Here is a 22049-nt window from a genome sequence, read left to right as displayed (position 1 = left end):
GTTGCATGTTGTGTTGTAAGATCATTTGGACGTGCAGTTGCCTAAACTGAAAAACCTCATCATGGTCTTTAACTAGCGTTTAAGCAGACAAGATGATAGTGAGAGCGGTAATGACAGGTTTACAGTGTGTTGTCATGTGTCTCAGATGAACTGACCTCTTGTGTACCTGCACCGCCCGTCCTGCCTTTGTCTGAGTCCACAGCAAGCCAATCTACAGGTTACAGTCTGGCTTCCTGTCCTGGGTAGGTAGCTGTAGAGGAGGGAGGGGGGTGGGGGGTGGGTCGGTCTTACGTAGCCCTATGAAGAGCCAGCTTTGCCTCCCTGTTTCCATGACAACCTCTCTCCTACAGTATTCAGCCGTGGGACGGAGTCTGCATCTGAAAACAGTTCCCAGTGGTGTTTCAGGCCCTCTCGATCTCTTTCTTACGCTACGCTCTTCTTCTTCTACTGTCTCTGTTTTCTAAAAGCAGCAGCACTTCATCTTGACTCGCTGCTGTACTTTAAAATCGTGACATCGAACGTCATTTGCATCTGAATCAGGACTGAATTCTGCCTTTGTTCCCTGCTGAAATTCCCCAAGACTACAGGCTTGGACTTGGAGCCAGCATGCACTTAAAATATTTAGACTGACTGTCCTGTAAATATGCAAATATTAGCTGAGTGAAGGAAAGAAAAGCTTTTTAAATGAGGAAAGACTGAGCACCGTGCTCTTTGCTTATCTAGCAGGATCGTTGTGGTTTATTTTGCAATGTATTTCCCCAAAGACACAGTTAATAATTACACAGCATGGATGTTTACTCTGAGCCCAGTTTAGTTTTGTACATCTGCAAGATGATGAAACACAAAAGCAAAGTGGCCAAAGCAGTGTTGAACTAAAAACAGAAAGCAGGACTAGTGTGATAAGTGAGATAAAAAAACCACGCAGAGGCTTTCAAAAACAAAATACAGCGATGTTTTCACAGCTCTGAGGAGGCTTTCTTTCAGGTCAAAGCAAACTTACTTCCTTTCTATGGCCATTTTAGCCATTTGGGTTAAAAGCCGCGTGACCTACATACAACGAGGTTGACTAGAAATTTTTTTAAGAGTTTGCAGGAGGCTGTTTAGGTCTTCAAATTCAGGCTGCAAAGATGACAAAGAAAATATCGAAGTGTGTGTGGACTTCAAAGATATATCTGACGGAGTCTGAATAAGCCCCGCTGCTGTGGGGAATCCTTCACACACCAGAAAAAAACATGTAATGCAGACTGAGAATATACTGTATATATTGAGGGCAAAGGTTCAGTAAAGGTTTCTCTTCAAATGCAACCAGAGGCCTCAGTTCAGTGTGTTGTGGTTAGTTCCCGTGTAGCAGTGTTTTGAGGGAAGCGTTGCAGTGTGTATGCCAAAGTGCAGATGTGCAAGTGCAAGCAGCAGGGGTGTCACAGAGTTTTCTGCGTGCTTTGAGTGTGTCTGGAGAACTTAAAATTTATATCCACTAGGGGGCAGATCAAGGCCAAATCATTTGTGGCTGACACCAGAATATCTTCCTTCACAACTTCAGATTGAAAACTTTCCGCCATTGCTGCTGTGGCTTGTTCAGAGTCTTGCTGCTGACCTTACTCCACGTACTGATGTACTGCCCCCAACATTCATTAACTGCACCTTGCAGACGCCTGGCTTTAATCTGAGAACACGTGCAACTAAGCGTCAGTGTTTTTATATCATTAATAGCACCTGCGGTGTACAGAAGGTTAAGTTGTGTGTAGAACTGCAACAAGTGATCATTTTCATTATGGATTAACCTGCAGGTTACTTTTCTCAGTTAAGCATTTTTGCATACAAAATGTCAGAAGATAGTGAAAATGCCAGATATAATTTCCCACAGCCCGAGGTGGTGTTCAAATGCCTCGTTTTGTCTAACTGTCCAAAGCATAAAGATATTTAGTTTACCATCAGGTATGACAAAAAAAGGCACCAACTCCTCACATTTGAGAAGCTGGAACCAGTCAAGTGTTTGTCATTCTTGCTCAAAAATCCAAATAGTTGTTGATTGATTTTCTGTTGATCGACGAATCGATAAATCAACTAATCATTGCAACTAGGGTTGTGTACACACAAACAAGACTGGCAGCAATCTAGCCTGATCCATAGTGCATTATTAAGAGATATATATATAATTTCTTATTTTTTTTTTTTTTTTTTTTTTTTTTGAGCCACAACTTCAAATATAACCTACTAATTAACTGGCAAGTTAATAAAAGACCAGGTAATTGGAACATAGAAATGTCTTACAGCTGTCAAAGGAGGACAGTGGACAGAACAACATAGATGATCAGACAGATTCCCACTAACATCGCTCTCACTCAGATGTGTGACTTCTGCACATTTAGATAGATAATCAGTGCTTAGTGCGTCTCTTTGAAAGCTTTAACATATGCTGTTGTAAACACGTGGTTCGGTGGTTCTCTCACAGGAAATAATCTCTCTCAGGCAGGAAGTGATGCCTTTTATTTGTTCCTGATAGCAACAACACATATAACATATGTATAACATGTAAATTTACATCATATTGCAGGAAGTTGAAGAACAGAACGACACTTGGTTGCTAGTTAGTGTGTATATAATTAGGTATTTAATTACTTTGGACTGCTGACCTACTCATCGAAACATTGCTCTTTAGTGCCACAGATTACTTTTAAAAAGGTTGCATCCACAAGGGGGGTGCACCTGATTGTATGCGCATTATGAATTTGCATATAAAAATAAACTGAGTGGAAACGCTAAAATAATCTTCAAAATGTTTCTATGCTTGGCTGAGGTGGAAAAGTTGTATTGATAAACGCACAATGCGGAAAGTGAATAAATCAGGACGTAGGCGAAGAACTTACACGACAGACAAGCTTCAACTGAAGAGACGAAAACATCAGATCTGTGCGGAGCCATGGGGAAACTGTGACATTAGTACATGAAACCAACACAAATGCCATATTTCCACTGTGTTTTCAACGTTGTTCTTACCGTATGAGCTTTGACCGGAGCTCTTTTAATTACCTCATCCTGTTGCATCCTCTTCTTTTACAGTGGTTTAACGGCACCTGACTGGAAAATTAGCACCCCCAGCTGTTTATCTCGACAAACCAACTCCTAATATTCAAGTGGCAGTAGTGGAAGGAAACACACATTAATTGGGTAAAAATGTGTGCTGCAATCGGATGGACACCTAGCGACAGTAAAGTAAATGAATGTCAGTCATTACATAGTTAACGTGGCTAGATGTAGCCAAGACGTGGCTTAACAGACGGAGGAGTGCAGCCCAACATAGCGCAAAAATTTCATCATCAAAATCCAATGGAAAAAAAAACATCACAGAACCGCCTGCAGCGTTCGATTGACAGGTGATCTCTGAGCCCGATGATAGCGGGATGCAATGTGAGTGCGGAGCAGCAAAACACCATCGTAGATTTAATAACAGGCTAAAGAGAGGCAGGAGTCAGCGACACAGCAGCCGGAGGATTTTCAGACCTCACCGGCCACTTTTACCGTCCCAGCAGATATTCACAAAAGAGAAGAATTTTCACACGAGGGCCGGTAAACTGCTAGAACGTCTGGTTTCACATTAACCAGCAGCATATATGAGAGGGGAGGCTGATTCATACATCAGCCTCACAAGCAGTCACCCCACTTCATCTTTAATGGGCTCACACAGACAGTCTGGAGCTACAGAGCTTTTCCTTCTCTCTTCATTAAATTGCTGCAGCATAATGAAGCCGAAGAGAGTCAGGCGGCAACTCAGAACCCCTCTGTGTACCTGCTGCATTTCATTTGGCAAGCTTTTTTTGTTTTTTTTTCTGGCAGATGAATGCGGTTCCGTAGCAGGTCTGAGCACTTAAGGCTGGACGTTACAGAGGGGAGAGAAAGCAAACACACTGCGGTTGTGGCATAACATCCACGAGTGTTGCTGCGCTGTTGGGCAATACCCCCATAAAACGGAAAGACGAGAGCAGCTGCTGAGAGTTAAGACGTTCCCTGTTGGGGGAGGAGGAGGAAGGGAGGAAAGACAAGAAGAGGAAGAGGGAGGGAGGGAAACGAGGGGGGTGCAGGGTGGAGGTGGAGAGGTACCTCTTTTTTCTCTGAGACGGATTTCTCTCAGTCCTCAGTGAGAGGCAGAGCGAGCGAGCATCACGCTTGGTGGAGTTCCCCGTTGATTTTTTTTGGTTTTGTTTCGTTTTTATTTAAAATCTTGTTTTGTTGGTATATGTTTGCTGTGAGCTGTCGAGCGGCGGCCGGGTGCTGCGTTCGCTGTGCAGCATGGAAGCCAAGTCGCTGTTCAGCCTGCACAGAGCCCTCGCTCAGCCCGTCAAGATGTGCATGTTCGATTTCCCCGTCAGCATCCTGGACGACTTGGTGAGCCCTGACGACACACCGCCAGACTGCACAGAGCTGGCATTATGTGTGTGTGTGTCTGTGTTTGCAGACATGTTCATGCAGTATGTGTCTGTGTGAGACCACGAGTGTATTCAAACAGGCTCATGTATGCATGTATGAATGTGCTCATTATGTATGTGTGTGTGTGTGTGTGTGTGTGTGTGTGTGTGTGTGTGTGTGTGTGTGTGTGTCTGTAAGCATACATTAAATTGTAATTGCATGTGTTTGTGCAAGTGTGTGTGTGTGTGTGTTTGTGTGCGCATTCATATCTGTTTCTGTGCCCTGATGAGTGACATACTATGTACTGCTGAGTACATTTATGTATTTATAGTGCCTGTGTGTGTGTGTGTGTGTGTGTGTGTGTGTGTGTGTGTGTGTGTGTGTGTGTGTGTGTGTGTGTGTGAGTGTCGGGCGATGATCAGTGCTGTACCATCATTCTCAAAAAAAAAAAAAAAAAAAAAAAAATGTTTTTTTTTTTTAGTTTTAAAAAACAAAAACAAAAAAATATGCTTAAGCACTTTCTACATTTAGTAGTATCCCAGGAAGTACATAAGTGTGTGTGTGTTTATGTGTCTGTGTGTGTGTGTGTTCCGTGCCGCAGTGTTAGCATGTGCGTTTAACATTTTGTAGGTCTTGATGTATGTGTTTGTTTGTGTGCACATGTCAGTGTATTCGTGCAGGACTGCAGCTGTGTGCTTGTGTTTATTTGTGCGCTTGTACAAATGTAAATGAAATATACAAGTGTTTGAAGGAGAGTCAGTGATATATTTGTGTGTGGTTCATTATTTGTGTGGTTCACAGTGTAAACTTGTCCTTACGGATGAAAAGGATAATCACAGCTGTTGCTTTATACATTATTTTCTGGTCTGATCCAGAGTAGAAAGGTTGATTTCGCTCTTGGTTTGTTTTTTGTTTCACACCTCCAACCAATTAAAAGCCAATTAGGGTTTGTAAACAAAAGTCACATGGCTCACTAGTAGCACTTCTGGAAATGTGTCAGGCCTGTTGTTGTTTTCCTTTTCTGCGGTTCATCAAGCGACTTTTCAGCTCATCTTGACTCACGATTTGAGGCTGTTTGCTTGAAATGAGTAACGCCTCTGTTCACATGGGAACGGCTGTTTTCTGTTGGTATCTGCTGAGTTGGTATCATTGTTCTTAACTACCTTAGCAGACGGCTCAGACACATGCTTGGTACGAACGCGGCCTTCGTTCAGCCCTGTATAGTTTTGTGCCGAGCTGCCACTGCCGAAAAAACCCTGCATACCCAGGCAACCGTCTCCCTGCAGAGGAGGCTGTGCCCTTTGATATTTTGGCATGTTCAATCATGTCTGCTGTAATCCCACGGTGCCTAATGACTGTGTTCCTGTGTCACCTTGCTAATGAATCCTGAGACTGAAAACAATGCAGAGACGCAGGCAGATGTTGTGAGTGATTGGTTTTGATCAGGGAGTTTTGCGGTGTCCTTTTTTTATTTGGGCACAGCCTGTTTGTTTTATGTGTTTTATTTTAAACTTTTCTATTTGTTAATAGTTTTTTTTCCCTGTAGATTATTAATTCTCCTGTTCCTGTGTCCCCACTGAGCAGTTTTGCTTTTACCAGCCTCATGATAAAAGCAAAACTGCTCAGGCCATTTCTTACATGATAACAATAATATCTATAATGGAGCTCTAGTTTTAGACATGCAGGTGTTAGACTGTGCCCTCCGGGCTGTATGACAGAGCTTTCAAAAGTCTGTGTGGACTTTGAGTACACTGACTGAAGGTGGCCAGAATGATGCCTTCAAGTGCACATAGATTCCACCAAGAAACTCTCCACCTGTGGAAATACTGAACATGTGTTTACTACTGAGTTTGGGCCTTCCTGCTGCAAAACCAAGAAAATCCTGACACAAGAGCTTTCGTTTCCAGTCTGTGTCGGAATTTTATTATCTCATTCCAACCTGTTGTTCATGACCCTGAACGGTTTTTCACTTCATCTGTAGAGAACCTGAGGTTATATTATGGTAGGAAATGTGCTCTAACAATAATATTTAATTAGATTTGATACTCTGCTGTGTGAGAGTTTGAAGCAGTGTCTGCTGTTACTTTTCTCACACACACTCAGTCTGTCCCTCAGTGTCCCTCGGCGTCTCTCGTCAGGCAACACCTGATCGAGTTTCATGTGGCCTGAATTCTTCTCTGGGGTCAAACGAAGACGCTCAGTTTGTCTCCCTGCTGTCAGTCTGTTGCATTATGGCCGAGATGGGTGATGTGGTTGACATAAAGTCCAGGCAGTCATAGGAGGTATTCATAAAGATTTGTCTTACAGTAAAGGGGAACCACTAGGCTGTGAAAAGTTATCGAGTCTGAGAAAATAACTGCTGATGAAATCACAGTGAAGTCATCAGGGTTATCTCAGCTTGGGGTCGGAGACTAGAAATTTATAACAGACAGCCTGTGGCGAGGGTGTAACAGAAAGATCCTACTTGTGGGAAACGTAGTATCCTGTGTTTTTGGTGCTAGACCTATATTGGGGACTAAAAAAATGTGGCATTCATAATCACTGGAGTACTCTTGTTACGTGTCACAACCGGTGAATCGTATATGGAAGGCTCTGCACTAGAGCTGGAATGATTAGTTGAGTAATTGACCAGTCGTTCAACAGAAAATCAGTGCAACTATTTTGATAATCAAATAATCGCTTTACTAATTTTTTAAGCAAAAGTGCTAAAGATTTTCCTTTTTCCATCTAATTAAATGTAAAGATTTGTTGCTTTTCTTTCTCAGACACGGCAGTAAACAGGTGTTTTGGCTGACCAGACCTCTGCTCAGATTGAGGTTGGGTGAAGCTCTAGGTGCGTTTCCCTCCACCGTTTTTAGAAGTAAAACTTGAGTGGAAAAACGTCCACAAAAAAAAAAAAAAAAATACCGGTAATACTGTTATCTTTCACCTAAAAGCTGTGAAGTCCTATATGCCGCGATCAACTTTAACTTTCAGTTTACAAGACAGAGCAGTTGTTTATGAAGCGGGTCAGAAAAACAGCGATGTGTAGAAATCCGATTAGTTGTTGAGAGCTAAAGATGATAGAAAGTTTAACAGCAGCCGCGTGTTCTCGGCTGCCAGAGTGATCGAGCTGTCAAACTGTTGCTCGGCTAAAGGAAACGCATGGATGTCTGCAGACTGGTTGATAATGTTCACTGTGAACGCTCAGTAGGTGTTGACTCTCTGAGGAATTGTATATTATTGAAGTATCAACACTGAGACAGTTCTCAACAAATAAAGACCATCGTGAGTGGAGTATTTAATTGTAAAAGCTAGTGATCACGTACTAAATCAGACTAAAGGAGCAGACATGATTTAATTTTTCACTTGTTGCACAATTACACTCCTGCCCAGTGTTCTGTTTTTAAAATGCAACAGTATGCAGATTTTCTTCCTCGGGCAGTAAATGTACTATTAGTCCCTCACTCTTAACTCCCACTTGGCTCACAAAGCCCCCAGAAATGATCTGAAAAAAGGTTCAGCAGCAAACAACCAAGTCCAAAGGGGCATAAACAGGCAGGCAGAAGTCCAAAAGCGGCAGATAAGGGTCAAAAACAAGGCAGACACAATACCTAGACAGAACGGTGGAAAGCTGCCGATAGGATAAACAAAATGGTAGCGGAACTATGGCTCAGGGGCAGGTTTGTATACAGCGGAAGTGATGGAGGAATTGGGAACAGGTGTACAGGGGGATGTCGAGGTGATGTGGAAAAGTGGGAACGCACTGGGGACAACTACTGGACAGGGAGGGGCTATCAGAAAATATTAGCAACAGGTGGAGCAGAAAGGATTACTTGAAATTTAGCTTTGCTATTTTTGGTGTCTTTATGTTTCATCTGCATCTCACAACTGGCCGAGCTCACAGGACGCTGGTTCATGCCCTGGAATTGATCAGCTTCATTAAAAAGTTATATAAAGAGGAGGGAGAGGATTTAGGTCTGAACACATGGGATTATAGTCAAACAGAAATCTACAACAATTTCATGTACAAGAAGTTGCATAGTGCATATTTTAATATAGACTTAGTAGTTTTTGTGGCCAAGCCAATATGTTTAACTGTTATCATTAGCAGATTAGTTCATTTTATCCATAAGTATTGGAAAATACCTAAGTACATTCACTGTGGTAATGTGCTCAGGTGCAATTCCTCCACATTTCAGAGGGAAATATTTTAATTTATTTATAATATTTTAATATTTTTTAATTTTACTCCACAACTTTAATTTGACAGCTGCAGTTACTTGTTACTTTTCAAATTAAGATTTTACATAAAACACATACGACAATTTTATTAAATACAATTTGTTGTTAAGGATTGAACCAGTGGTTTCCAACCTTTTTGGCTTTTGACACTTTACAAAAACACTGTCTGTTGTCTTCTTGTCAAGTTCCAGAAAAAATAACTGTTCATAGCTCAAATGGGAAAAAGATCCAATATTTCAAAAAGAACAGCAAAGATTCGAGAAAAAAATTAAAAAAAATTTCTGTACCAGAACTTTGTTTTTTCCTTTCCTCTCCCATTAATCATCTCACGACCCTTTAGCTTTATCTTGTGACCCTTTGAAGGGGCCTGACCCCTAGGTTGGGAACCACTGGACTGAACTATCTAACTGTATATAAAGTGGCCAAAACACTCCTAAAAACCACCTTCAGTGGCTACAGCAGTAAAACAGTATTAAGCGTCTGATCGTCATGGACTGTATAATGACCCCTGACTGCAGAATGAGTACTTTCGGTTTTGACACTATAAGTGCTTTTTGCTGATAATACTTCTCTACTTTTACTTAAGTAGGATTTTGAATTCATTATTGACCTTTACTTGTAATGGAGTATTTCTGTACTGATGTATTTGTCCTTTTACTCAAGTAAAGGATCTGAGCGTTGTTTTTTTTTTCACCACTGCTGTACCTGAAATTTGATGGACAGAGTTGTCCAAGGCACAGAAACTTTGCATACTTGCCCGTTGGATTTGTTCTGTATTATGACAGATGATATAGACAGCATTTAAAATGTCCGAAAGCAGAGATGCAGCGATTGACTTTTGCAGGTTAGATAATAAATCCCTGGCGATGACAGACATATCTCACCTCAAAGACACGAGAAACAGAAAGAAACAGCAAACAACAGGGAAGGTTAAGTGAATCAAATGAAAAGATGAAACTCGGTTTGATAACCAATTCTAAACAATGCTGTGGATATATCATTAATGCTGTGCATATATCATGCACAGCATTATTTTTCGGACAGTACAATTTACTAAGCAAACAAAGAGAGGCAGGTTTATGTGTTTCTCAGCCTGGGCGACAGTTGTCACGTTGCCTCAGAGCAGAGCCAATTTTGTAGCGATCCCCAGTTGGCTGCAGTTGGCATGACAAAGCATTTTTAAATGCCAGGACCTTGGAAGAGGAGCACCTGAATGGCCCTGCAGGCTGAAATAATGGCAGGGAATAAATCCAGCGGCTGTAAGAGGCAGCTCGCCGACGGGCGGGCCTCTGAGCTCCCAGGAGCCGCTTCTGGGACACCTTGTCATGGGATTTATTTCCCAGTGCAGCAGAGACAAGGCATCTGTGGCTCTGTAAAAGAAAAATAAAATCTCACCTTGGATACTTGAAAGTTAGCGTCAAGTCATTGCCAAGTTGTTCTTCAGTTAAACCTTTACCTACCTCGGTTCAGTTTCCTCTATTTTCCAGAATCTGTTTTGTCTCTCAACCTAAGCCAGTGGTTCAGAAACCTTTCTGACCTAGGTACCCCTTCACATTAATTCATTTTTTTCATCGTCCCTCTCAATGGGCACCCCCACCTATACGTCATATGGCACAAATGACACATATTGACTATAGTAGAGCTGCAACAATTAGTTGATCAACAGAAAATTACGTTTAGTATATATTTAAGCAAAAACGGCAAACATTCCCTGATTCCAGCTTTTCCAACTTGATGATTTTCCTCATCTAACACAAACATAAACTGAATGTATTTGGGTTTTGGACTATTGATAGGACAAAACAGGACATTTGAAGATGTCACCTTGAACCCCTTGGAGAAATTATAAGGGCCATTCTAATCAATTAATCAATTAATGGAGAAATAATAGTTGGATGAATCAATGATAAAAATAGTCATTATTTGCAGCAGTTGTTTTTACATTGCTATGCAGAATTGTAGATGAATATTGAACTTAATATTGAATAAATATTAAGGATTCTTATTGGTTAAATGTAGTTCTTTAAAAAGATGAACAACAATAATTGGCAGATTATTTGATAATGAAATATTCATTAGTTGCTGCCCACCCCCAAATGGAGTGAGGGGACTTCATCCTTTTAACTGCTGTTGTAGCCATGGTGTAAGAAGTGGACGTTTTTCATTAACAGATAAATTAAGTACAGAAGTTCATCCAAGCCTTAGAAACGGACAGGAAACTTTTATTTTTTTTAATTTGACGCAGAACGTGAATGCTTGATTGCATCGTCACTATTCTACCAGCTGAATGCAACAAGGCTCTACACGCTAACACGATTCACAATAATGGCTGGTCACCCGGCAAAGTTGTTGAGCAGGTAAACTGAACCAGCTACCGACAATACCTGTGAGCCCGTGGATGGAGGAAACTCCTGTTTGAAGTTCATCGGGGAAATCCCTTTGAATTTTATTGCCTCTTGAACTTTCATGTTCCGTTCAAGTGTCTGGCACCACATGTTGCAGTATTGTTGTTGTTGTTGCTAGTGCTATGTATGAACCTATTTTTTTTTTTCCCCAGCTTAAGTTAATTTTTTCTAGTGTTGTTCCTCGTGTTGTTGACACAGCTGCAAAGTAAACATGTACAAGCAGAGCGTCGTTTTGTCGGGGGGGTTCGGCCAATCTGTGACAAGGGGAGTGGGAGCACTCGAGGCTTATTGATGGGTTCCAGGTGTGTTTGGATCCCGAGGTTTCTGGTCTGGTTCTGAGCAATACCGTGATGTGGTGCCGGAGCCGGTGGACCTGTGGACTGCTGGTCAGGACAAGTGTCTGCTGGGATGGCGAGGATTATTACCAGACATTCAGGAGAGCAGGAGACAGACAGGTTGGATTCATGGATGTGTTCTTATACTTTCAGACGTGTTTTATCCAGTGAGATTAAATGAAAAGAGACTAAGCGGCTCGTAGTTTAAGGACACGTTTAATTTGGGATTTGTGTCAGAAGAGTTTCTGTAATTAAAAGCTCATCCTGCTCTTACCAATGGGATTCAGGCCAAAGTCAGAGTTTCTTGTATTGACGGTTAAACCATGTTAGGACATCCTTTACAGGCAAAATGATGATTACATTTATCTGCCGATAACTTTGGAATGGTAAAGGTTAATTTCACATTAGTGTAAATCACTGACCAATTCAGGTACTTTTAATTTGACTGGTTGATGAGATCAACACATCATTAGAATCATTTCCCACGAAACCTAGAACAGCAGTTGATTTTCTGTTAGTCACTCTTTGCTTTCAGATTTACAGCTACAGTGACTGTGTAAGCACCAATCTGACTTGTTTACTACGTAAAACCCTGCCTCGGTTGAGCCTTAGTCAATTAGTTGATTTTTCACTCCGGATTTCACTCAGAAACTCAGTTGCCAGTTTATTAGGGCACCTACTTAAACTAAAGCAGTCTAACACAACATCCCTGCAATAAATCCTCCCTTCATAAAAGTTCTAATGCTGAGTTTTTGTTGAAATGGTTTTAGAGAGGTGTTGATTCAACTTCATAGTTGTTTTGGAGGCTGTAGTTTGCAGTGCTGCATAATCGATTTGCATCATACTTACATTGTCCACCCCGTTTATATAATTATTGAGAACTTACTGTATCAGGTGTCCTGGAGGCAGGACAAGATTAAGATGCACATCATGTAAATATAATGTCCCCGGATTGATTTGCTGCATGTCCTACACTTCTCTCTCTCCCTTCATTGTTGTGTGTGTCTTTACTGTCCCTGTATTTTAATAATAATCGTTTAATCAAACAAATGCCAAAGATTTGCTTGTTCCTGCTCCTCCAGTACGAGGCTTTCTGATTTCCTCTGTTTTACATCATTGTAAACTGATTACATTTGAATTTTGGACTTTGGTTTGGACTAAACAAAGCGTTTGAAGATGTTACCTTGGACTCTGAGAAACTGTGATGGTATTTTTTTTTTTTTTTTTTTTTGCCATTTGCTGACATTTTATAAATCAAGCAACTAATCGATGAATCACGGAAGTAATTGGCAGATTAATTGATAATGAAAATATCTTCAGTTGCCACCGTAGTTCCAACTGTATCAGGCAGACTAAGTCACAAGAATACCAGCTTTAGACTTAACCTTGTGTAGCCAGACAGAGCTAGACGACTAATCGACTGACAGAAAATTGTTACTATCGTGGTCGATGATTAATCATTAAGTCATTTTTCAATCAAATATGTCAAACTTCTGCTCGTTCAAGTTTCTCAAATGTGAGGATTTGGTGCTTTTGTTTGGCATATATGATAGTAATATTTAATTTTTTTGAGCTTTGGACTGCCTGTCGAACAAAACATTTAAATATTCAAAGACATAACTGTGGGCTCTGAAAATGACATATAAAAAAATATTTTCACCATTGTTTGACATTTTATAGAAATGTCAATAAAAAAACTTCTTCAAACTTTCTTGAGTGAATAAGCAGTGTATAAACACAAAGTCCTTCGTCACAATGCGACGTGTCTGCAGTGGAAATGGACTGCTGCATTTGAAATGAAAGAGTCGATGTTTCCCTGACTATTATCTGATCCCATAAAACGTCATTACAGTGTTCTGCCCTCACAGTGACATGAGGCCTGACCTCAGCTGTCCGCCCCTGTTAAGAGCTGTCAAACTGAGACAACAGGAAGGTCACGAACTGACAAATGTCAAAAATACTGACAAGAGCTAATCATACATTCACAGAGCTCAAAGTGAGCTATTCAAAAAACAAGTAAATCTGAGGTCTTTTAAGCTTTTAGCATCAAATGTTGTGGCACTTTTTCACCTAGGAAATTACTTGAAGCTGCATTAACTGAGCATTTCTGGCCACTTGGGGGCAAAAGAACTCCACACGCTGAATAGCTTCAACTTCTGACAGCACAAAGTTGCTGTGGTGGACTTGGCATTCAGGAGTCTATTTACTCATCCAAAAGACACAGAGCAACATGATCATCCCATTGGAGTTGTGTTTGTGTTTCACCTAATCGATTTAAGTCCAATGTTCACTCTGCTCTTGACTCTGGGAGAAAATTATCTGGCTTTTAGGCTGCTAAATGCCCCACTGTGTTCACCAGCTGGTCTCTGACTGTGTCTGTCTGCTGTTTGCTGCCAGGCAGGTAGTGGAGAGTGGGTCTATCAGAGCAGAAACATACAGAAAATGTCCTGTAAAACCAAAACAATGAGCCGAAAGAGGCTAAAAAGGAATGTAGCGCTGGAGAGTTGGTTTTGGTGTTTTTTCCTTTTGCATTTTCTGTATTGTATATATAAAAATATTAACTAGTGCAGCAACAGTTCCCAAAACGTCTGAAAAAACTAATTTTGGGAAAATGGGGCATCTAGATATTAGTTATTTTTATGTCACTAAAGTTGCATTTTGCAGTTATAAATTATTAAAAAAGATCCTCCTGGACTGACTTTTGTACTTACATCTCTGTTTTATAATCAGTTTATTCTAATTTTATTTGCCTGTGTTTATTCTGTTACGCAACTCTGTACCCTTTCCATGTCTGGCATTCTCATTGGCTTTGTTGGCTTTGTTACAGGTTTATTGTTTGTGGAGCTCTGGGGAACATTGTGAGCCTGGCAGCAGCCCATTACAGCCACAAGCCTGCACTGCTGGCCAGTGAGCCTCCACTGGGGGTGAAATGCCTTGCTAAGTGGCATCCTGACAGGAGTTTTGCAGAAGTATAACTTGTCAAGAACTCTCTGCCTTGTTTGGTGTAATCGGGAATGAAATGTCTTCCTACTGTTACTGCTCTGATTTTAAGTTTTACCTCGTCATGATGGAGATGTTTTGCCAGTATTGGTAATTGACGTTGAATGTGGCCTTCTCACGTACTCCCACATTTGTTAGACTCTTTGTGGGTGTGGTCGACTTCTTTAAATATGCTGCCGCGCATCTATTTGTGCGTGCGTCTGAGTAAAAGCCAGTGTGTTTCCTTGTGTTTGTGAGAAAGTCCGTAAGTAAGGCGGACTGTTAGCGTCACCTTCCTCAGGGAACTCTAAAACATGTCGGAGCATCAGCCGGAGCCACAGCAGCAGCACAACAACATCCTCTGGTATTGATTTCCAGCAGATGGAAGAGGAGCTTTAGTTAAATCACAGCAGACTAAAAGTTGGCCGGCCCTCCGTGCTTTCAGAGATTTCGTGGATTCAGCCCATGTGGGTTTTTCTGGGAGATATATTATTACCAGTAAAGCTGCTGCCAGTGGCTGATCGGTTCTGTTCAGTGACAATATTAGGTGACTTTGCGATTTGTATGCACCTAAAACATTAAAGTAATCAGTGTTTTATCACTATCTTCTTCTTATGAATGAATGCCGCTGGGTTTGTATTCCTGAAAGAAGACAGCGTCGTCTTTGCAGATGAGACAGGAAGCAATCACATTAAACTAATCAGTTGTCATAACCATCTTCTAAAACTCCCTCTCCTCCAGTTCAGTGCTTCTTTAAGGTTCAGAAAGAGACATTTTAGTGTCATGTGCATCAGTGTAAATCTGATTGCCATCGGACTTAGTTTAAGTGCTTATGTTGACAGCTTTTGCAGTAAGTTGTGCAACAAGTTTTTATGCTGTGAAATTGCGGCCTTGGTGAAAAGTTAGATAATTAATCTAAAATAAAAACACTGGGGAATTAATCAAAATGGAAAAAACTGAAAATGAATTTCCAGCCCATATTTAATAATAAATTCTAATCCATGTAGGGGGGCTTTAGGAGATTGTCTTGTGACCTTGATAAAACCAAATGAAGTCTTCAGGGGTTATTAGCTGACCCACCACACTCATTCAGCAACCAGAAAAATGTCTGGGATGCACTGTGTTTAATGAAGAGTTGACTTGGTGATACAATCTCACCACGAGGTCCATTTAGTAGCTGTTCTGGAGCTTGTTGTATGACACAGATGAAATTCTGTTGTTTCCAAGATCGAGATTAAACATTCAATCCCAACCTTTTATCCAGCATAGACAAGAAGCCTTTGAAATGCTCAGGAAGAAAATGGAAATGTAGACATCTATAATTACAAGATAACTTGGCAAATTCCATCTGCTGAGGAAGATCATTTGATATGATAGAATGTTCCAAAGGAGCTACTAAATGGCCCTTGTGGTGAGATTGTTTAGTCAGCTCCTGTTATTCAGTGACAAAACCTCAGACTGCTGTTTATCTTTATTTACTATCAGATATCAATCAGTCATCCTTTCCTTTCTGATAAAATTACATTTTATTGTCCATACAAATTTTGGAATCTTTCTTTTTGCCTTAAGTACTATAAAGCATTTGGATCCCTCTCTCGGACTGTTCCTTTAAAGGTAAAATGGTACAGAGGCTTTTACACCTGAACAGGAACAGAACTTGCAGACAAACCACTGAGTACTTTGACTTTTTTGGCATGAAAATAAGCCATTGCTTTTAAAATTTGCCCAAAATATCAGGTGTTGGTAACTGAAGATGACCAGAATCAGAATCGTATAAACTTTCAAAAACCTATATCAGTCCTTCACCGCTCTCTTCCCCCCCTTCTTTTGTCCCTCACACACAAAGACGCAGCCACATTTTGTTTTTTTCTCCTCCAACAGCTGCAGATTTGTGAGTTATGAAGCGCAACAGCTCCGTGATGAGAAAAGGCCGGTGAGGTCAGACATGTTTGCGGTTGGACTCGGCCTCAGCTGGTGCAGCAGATGTTTTTCTTAAATTTTCTAAATCGCTTTAACTCCTGTTCTTCCTGCCGGTGCATTGATGTGGAAAGCCAGTGTGGATCGTGTTTTCCTCCTCCAAAAACTTGCCACAAGTTTTTGTTAATAAATATCATTAGTTGAAGTTCACCATTAATTATCTGTGAAAAACAGACTGCCAGTCTGCTGTGTTCATTTGCTTTGTTTACACATCTGCTTGCTTTTTCAAAACAGGCTGAATTAATTTGAGTTAGTTATCATTTTAAAAAACTTGGCAGGCATCTTATTAAGGTGATTGACTTCTTAGTGTGATACGAGAGGTTTGTTCCCCACATTGGCCAGTAAGAGGCAGTGTTATATGACAAACCCACAGAGGCTCCTGTTTGACAAGTCTCCGGCAATGTTGGACAGTAGAATCCATCCAAAAATGCTCGGGCTCCCGACAATCCTTGTTGTAATGGTGCGTCAGTTCCACAGGTTTACATCAACACAGAACAGGGAGATAATGACGGGCATTTCAGGTGCTTTCTGGCCTTTAAAATAGAGGATCCTCCGTTTTGCAAACTGTTTCTTTTTTGTGGTGAAGAAATCTTAAAGGTGCCGTGCAGTTAAACATTCAGAAAGCGTTTTCAACTGTTTGCTAAAATAAGATTGTCACTGGAACTGCATATCTTAGTGATTACGTGGTGTTTGTTGTGTGCAACGGGAGTTTTTTCTTGCATTTTAGGGTTGAAACTAATGGCTGTATTCATTATGGATTCATCTGACAATTATTTTCTCAATTAATCGATTAATCATTTAATCCAGAAATGTTAAAAATGGTGAAACACTGCTATTTGCAATTGCTCAGAGCCCGAGGTGATGTCTTCAATTTGCTTGTTTTACATCACAGTGTTGGCGAAAGAAGCATTAGATCCAGAGCTGAAACAATTAGTTGAAAGAAAATGAATCAGCAACACTTTTGATTATCAAGCAATGATTTAAGCAATTTCTTAGCAAAAAGGCCACAAATTTGGTGAGTCCAGCTTTTTAAAGCTGGAATGATTTGCTGCCTTTCTCTGTTTTATATAATAGTAAATTGTATATCTTTGGGATTTTGGAATGTGAGTCAAACAAAATAAGACTTTTAAGATGTTTCCTTTGGTGCTTGGAACCCGTGAAGCTCATTGTGTTTTACTATTTTCTGACCTTCTATAATCCAAAAAAAATAACTGATTACGCAAGAAAATAGTCTGCAGATTAACTGATAATTAAAATAGTCATTAGTTGTAGCCCTACTCAGATCCACTGCTTCATAATAGCGGTACATCAACAATGTCAAAATACCATGTTAAAATAAAAGTCTGTTTTTCAAAATTTTACTTAAGAAAGTGAAAGTGCAGAAGTATTAAGTAAAGTATTGATTGTTATACTGTAGTATAATATATATATTATGGTATTAGACTATCAATTTTTATTCATTCAACAAGTAGGCAGCATTTTAATACTTTAGCCAGTCAAGATGGAGTTTTAGGGATGCAACTGAAGGCTACTGTACTTTCATTATAGATTGATATGTTGGTTATTTTTCCAATTGATCAAGTAATCATTTAAGCTATGAAATGTCAAAAACACAGTCACCTTGGGCTCTCACAAGTTCCCAGAGTCCAAGGTGACATCCACAAATGCCTCGTTTTGTCTGACCAACAGTCCAAAAACCCCAAATGTTCATTTTTCAATGATATATAACAGGAAAAAGTCTTCATATTTGAGAAGCTGGAACAAGAGAAAATTTGACATTGTTGCCTGATGAAATTACCTCATCGATTATCAAAATTGATGTTGATTCATTTTCAGCTTCTGGTGGTTTCAACTCCTCAGATTACAACTACTTTATTTACTGCTGGATAGTTTTCTGCGTTGTATTTTCTAACCTGAACATTTGTTTGTAATGTAAAATCTGAATTTTTTTCAATGTAACCAGTAACTTTACCAGTCAAGTGAGTATAAACTGGTAATAAGTATGATAAGTAATAAACTGGCATAAAATGGAAGGAAGTAAAGGACAAGCCGGTTAAAGTTTTACTTAAATACAGTGCAGCGCTTGAGAAAATGCACCTAGGTTTCCCACCACTGTTTGGAGACGGCTGACCTGCTGTCGGTTCAGTGGAAATGTGTGTTTTCAGCCGACAGCAGGGACGGTAAACTGTACATGAGTGTGTTTTCTTTTCCCATACCAGCCTGCCACCATAGTGAGGGCAGAAATAACACACTGCCATCATTTCCAGCATGCATGACATAAGAGTAAGGAGTTTAACGCTGCCTTCAGGGACAGCTCGGTGACTTGTACTTTGTGCAACTTGGAAACATTAACCTACCACATAGTGTAGCCCCTGTTAGAAAACATAAAAAAGGCTCTGTGCTATTTTGACTCCATTGAATATCATGCGATGTTTTTTATTCATTTCATTTTTACAACCTAAATGATCACTTTTCAAATGCTGATATGCCACTGACCCAAGTGATCCACTCTGGAGGGTGTTCTTGAGTTTAAGCTTGGCCGTCACCGCGTCGCATCTAAAACATACAACGGATTGTACGGATTGAAGTAAACCAAAACACCAAGGATGAATATGATCTTTTTATTCTTAAATAACATTATCTCGGATAAGATAAACTAAGACTTAATTAATCTCCGGAGGTGAAATTAATGTCAAAGCACTGTAAGCAACAAATAAGTAGAAAAAGCATAAAGTATGACTATAACTATAAACAATAACTATGAAGAAATATAAATATAACAGAAGAATATATGAATAAACATACTAAACAACGATATTCATATTATATATGTATATATATGTATGTATCTATCTATCTAGGTTGGGACTATTGGTTTGACAAACAAAACCAACACTGAAGGTTTCGCTTCGGCCTCTGGGCACTTGCGACGGCATCATTCACCATTTTCCGAATCTTTGCGAGCCACTCGCTCGCATCCGTCACATCCTCGGAGCGCGATCTCTCCGACAGCCCTGAAGGCACCTCGGGGCTGGGGGCGGGGTTTAGAAAAGCCCCAGTCTGAGTCATGACTCTCCTGAACGCAACAGACGGCGGCGATGATCCGCGGCAGCCTCAGACAGCAGCAGTGACTCTCCGCCTCGAAACGCCGATCAAAACAGTCAAAATGTCGCCACCGTTGCTGTGACTGAACACTCGCCCTCCGCGGGCATCCATGGTCTATTTCCCGGGCATGCAAACCGAGGCGCACGGCGTCAAGCCGGGACAGCTGGTCGAGATGTTTGACTCGTCGTGGAAGGTGCGGAACATTTGGGACGGGGTGAGGCTGGAGGTGGTCGAGGACCGCAGCCCAGTTGTCCTGCACAGCTTCACGCACCTGGACCCGGACCTGCCGCTGCTGGAGGTGAGGGGCAGCGGGAGGGGGCAGCGGAGGAGGCGGGGATGAGAGGCGACTGAGGTCCGTTAGCTGATGCGGTTTATTTGTGTTGTTATTCAGAGGTGGATCAGGGACCCAAACTGGCTGTGAGGGTCCAGGGCGGGGATTCCGACGGGATCATGACTTAATAAGAAATGATTTATTAAAGAGCCAAACTTTCGAATGAAAGGAGTTTAATGCTTCCAGAAGTAATTGGTGTATAAAAACTAAAAATATCCACAGAGTGCTAGATGAGATTCTGGATCATCTCCCAAAGACTAAACAGTTCATAACATATTTAAACAACGTACTGCAAAAACAGCTCTAGGTATCCAAAATATACATTAAACCACGTCATATGTAGAAGATGATTATACTCTTGTCTTATACCTCTGACATAATCTAATCCAACATGAAGACCTCCACTAATCCTATATTTTGAATGCATGTAAAGCCTCATTATAATCGTGTAGATGCTGTTTAAACAGCTTATCACTGTAAGATTTGCTGAGTGGCTGGAAAGTTTGGGGAAATTTCCTGTGCAATACGGTGTCACAGAGACGTGACATCGCAAGCTTGTAAAATAGTGCAAATATAACACGTACAGTCATATAGAGCCAGTGCGAGTGAAACTTGACTGTGGTGACGCTCCCCAGATGTTGGCACAAAAATACTGTTACAGGATGACTTGCTTGTTTCACACGTTTCACCCCTGTGGTTGGCCGTCCCACTCCCACCCACCCACTCCCATACAGTTCAGTACTCAATAGACTGAACCGAAACCCTCCAGCGCAGGTGCCACTGAGTAAACAAATGTGGTGAAATATTAAAAAATATTTCAATTTGAGAATAGTCAGTATGTTTGTCATGTCACAAATCGCTTCTCCATTTGTGTTCTGAATATACTGCCTGTGCTTTACATATCAGTGCAGTTCAAAATATTGAGTACTGCCAGTATATGGTAAATCCCTTAAGTTGTGTAAATTCTCAGCATTTATCACAGGGAGAAGTGTTTAACTGCAGGAAGATGTAATCGACTTATTGTTCTGTCCAAAAAGTGTCCCGAAATCATAAAATGCCTCAAGAATTAGTATAAAAAATGCATAGAAATGTTCAAAACCCCAGGTTGAGATGTACAGATTGCTTGCTTTGTCCAACCAACCGTCTATAGCCCAAAGATTTTTAGTTTAATATCGTAGCTGATGAAGTAAACCAGAGACTTTTGTGGCTTTTTAGCTTAAAAAAAAATCACTTGAACATTGAAGCGATTATCACACTAGTTGCAAATTAATTTCATGTTGATTGGTTATTCCATCTGTGTAAGTACCTGTGCATTATATGTCTGTGCAATGCAAAAAAATCCATTTCAGCCAACACTAATCAACGAGCTATGTAAATTCCCAGCATTAATGACAGGAAATAGCTTCCGGCTGCAGTAAGGTATATCATGTAGGACTGCAACTGATGATTATTACCTCCACCAAGCAGGTGGTGTTTTCACCTGTGTCTGTTTGTTGGTTTGTTTGTCAGCGGGATTACGCAAAAAGTACTGAACCGATTTGCAATGAACTTGGTGGCGGGACGGGGCGCAGACCAGGAAAGAACCCACTGAATTTTGGGGCAGATCCAGATCATCTACTATGAATTTGAATTTTGTTCTCTGAAGTCCGGTGTATGTTGTTTGACATTGGCCCTGGCGGAGTTATGCGCTTTACGGAGTACCATTCTAGTTTTAATTATTGATTGATCTGTAGAGTATTATTGATGGTCCTTGTTCAAAACCCAAAGCTATTGAGTTAAATATCATAGAAGATTGAAAAAATCAGCAAATGTTCATATTCGAGAAACTGGAACTTGGCATTTTTACTAAAATTTAAACGTGCTTAAATGATTAATCGATTATTAAAATAGTTACAATTTTCTGTTTCAGCCCTTCGAGGGTTCTGCTCTAAGTGCTTGTACATTATATTGTATGTCTGTATAGTGCAAAAAATCCATTTCAAATGACGTAATCCATCAAGTTTTGCAGATTTACAGCATCAGTGAGAAGAAATAGTGTCTAACTGTCTATGATGACACTGCGTTTTAGAGATAAAAAAAATATATACCAAATGCTTATCTGGCAGATAAGTGTATGATTGTGCACCCCGGACTGTTTACTTATCTTACCTTACTTACCTATCTCCATTACCAAATTCAGCTCATTTTCATATCCATAACCCTCCTTGTGTATTTCCCTCTGCATCACTGTTGTTTTAAACCCATGACCCAAAGATACAGTTTGACTGTCATTTGTAAAAATGTCATTTA

The 22049-nt window shown here is 40.5% G+C and overlaps 1 protein-coding gene and 1 long non-coding RNA gene across 5 annotated transcripts in view; one reads left to right on the top strand and one right to left on the bottom strand.

The window, feature by feature from the left end:
• Window positions 1-22049, top strand: part of LOC120805828 (ral guanine nucleotide dissociation stimulator-like) — a 59713-nt gene that overhangs the window by 7473 nt on the left and 30191 nt on the right. Inside the window, exon 1 of one of the 4 annotated variants that reach the window (XM_040156436.1) lies at window positions 4302-4383. The exons of 1 other annotated variant lie outside the window; for it this stretch is intronic. In XM_040156436.1, coding sequence (XP_040012370.1) covers window positions 4342-4383 — 42 coding nt within the window. In that variant the 5' untranslated portion in view covers window positions 4302-4341. Of the gene's footprint in view, window positions 1-4301; window positions 4384-11296; window positions 11489-19538; window positions 19728-22049 lie in introns of those variants that run through there. 2 more of the 4 variants (XM_040156435.1, XM_040156434.1) reach the window with 2 other exon arrangements.
• Window positions 8304-11284, bottom strand: LOC120805830. Its single transcript, XR_005709605.1, has 3 exons — window positions 11013-11284; window positions 10089-10225; window positions 8304-9998 (listed from the first exon to the last, which is right to left on the bottom strand). It is a non-coding gene; the product is annotated as an uncharacterized LOC120805830 (long non-coding RNA).

Source organism: Xiphias gladius, chromosome 19 (assembly GCF_016859285.1).
Source record: "Xiphias gladius isolate SHS-SW01 ecotype Sanya breed wild chromosome 19, ASM1685928v1, whole genome shotgun sequence".
Taxonomy (NCBI): domain Eukaryota; kingdom Metazoa; phylum Chordata; class Actinopteri; order Istiophoriformes; family Xiphiidae; genus Xiphias; species Xiphias gladius.
The sequence above is the reverse complement of the archived record's forward strand: the minus strand, read 5'-3'. Positions and strand labels throughout refer to the sequence as shown.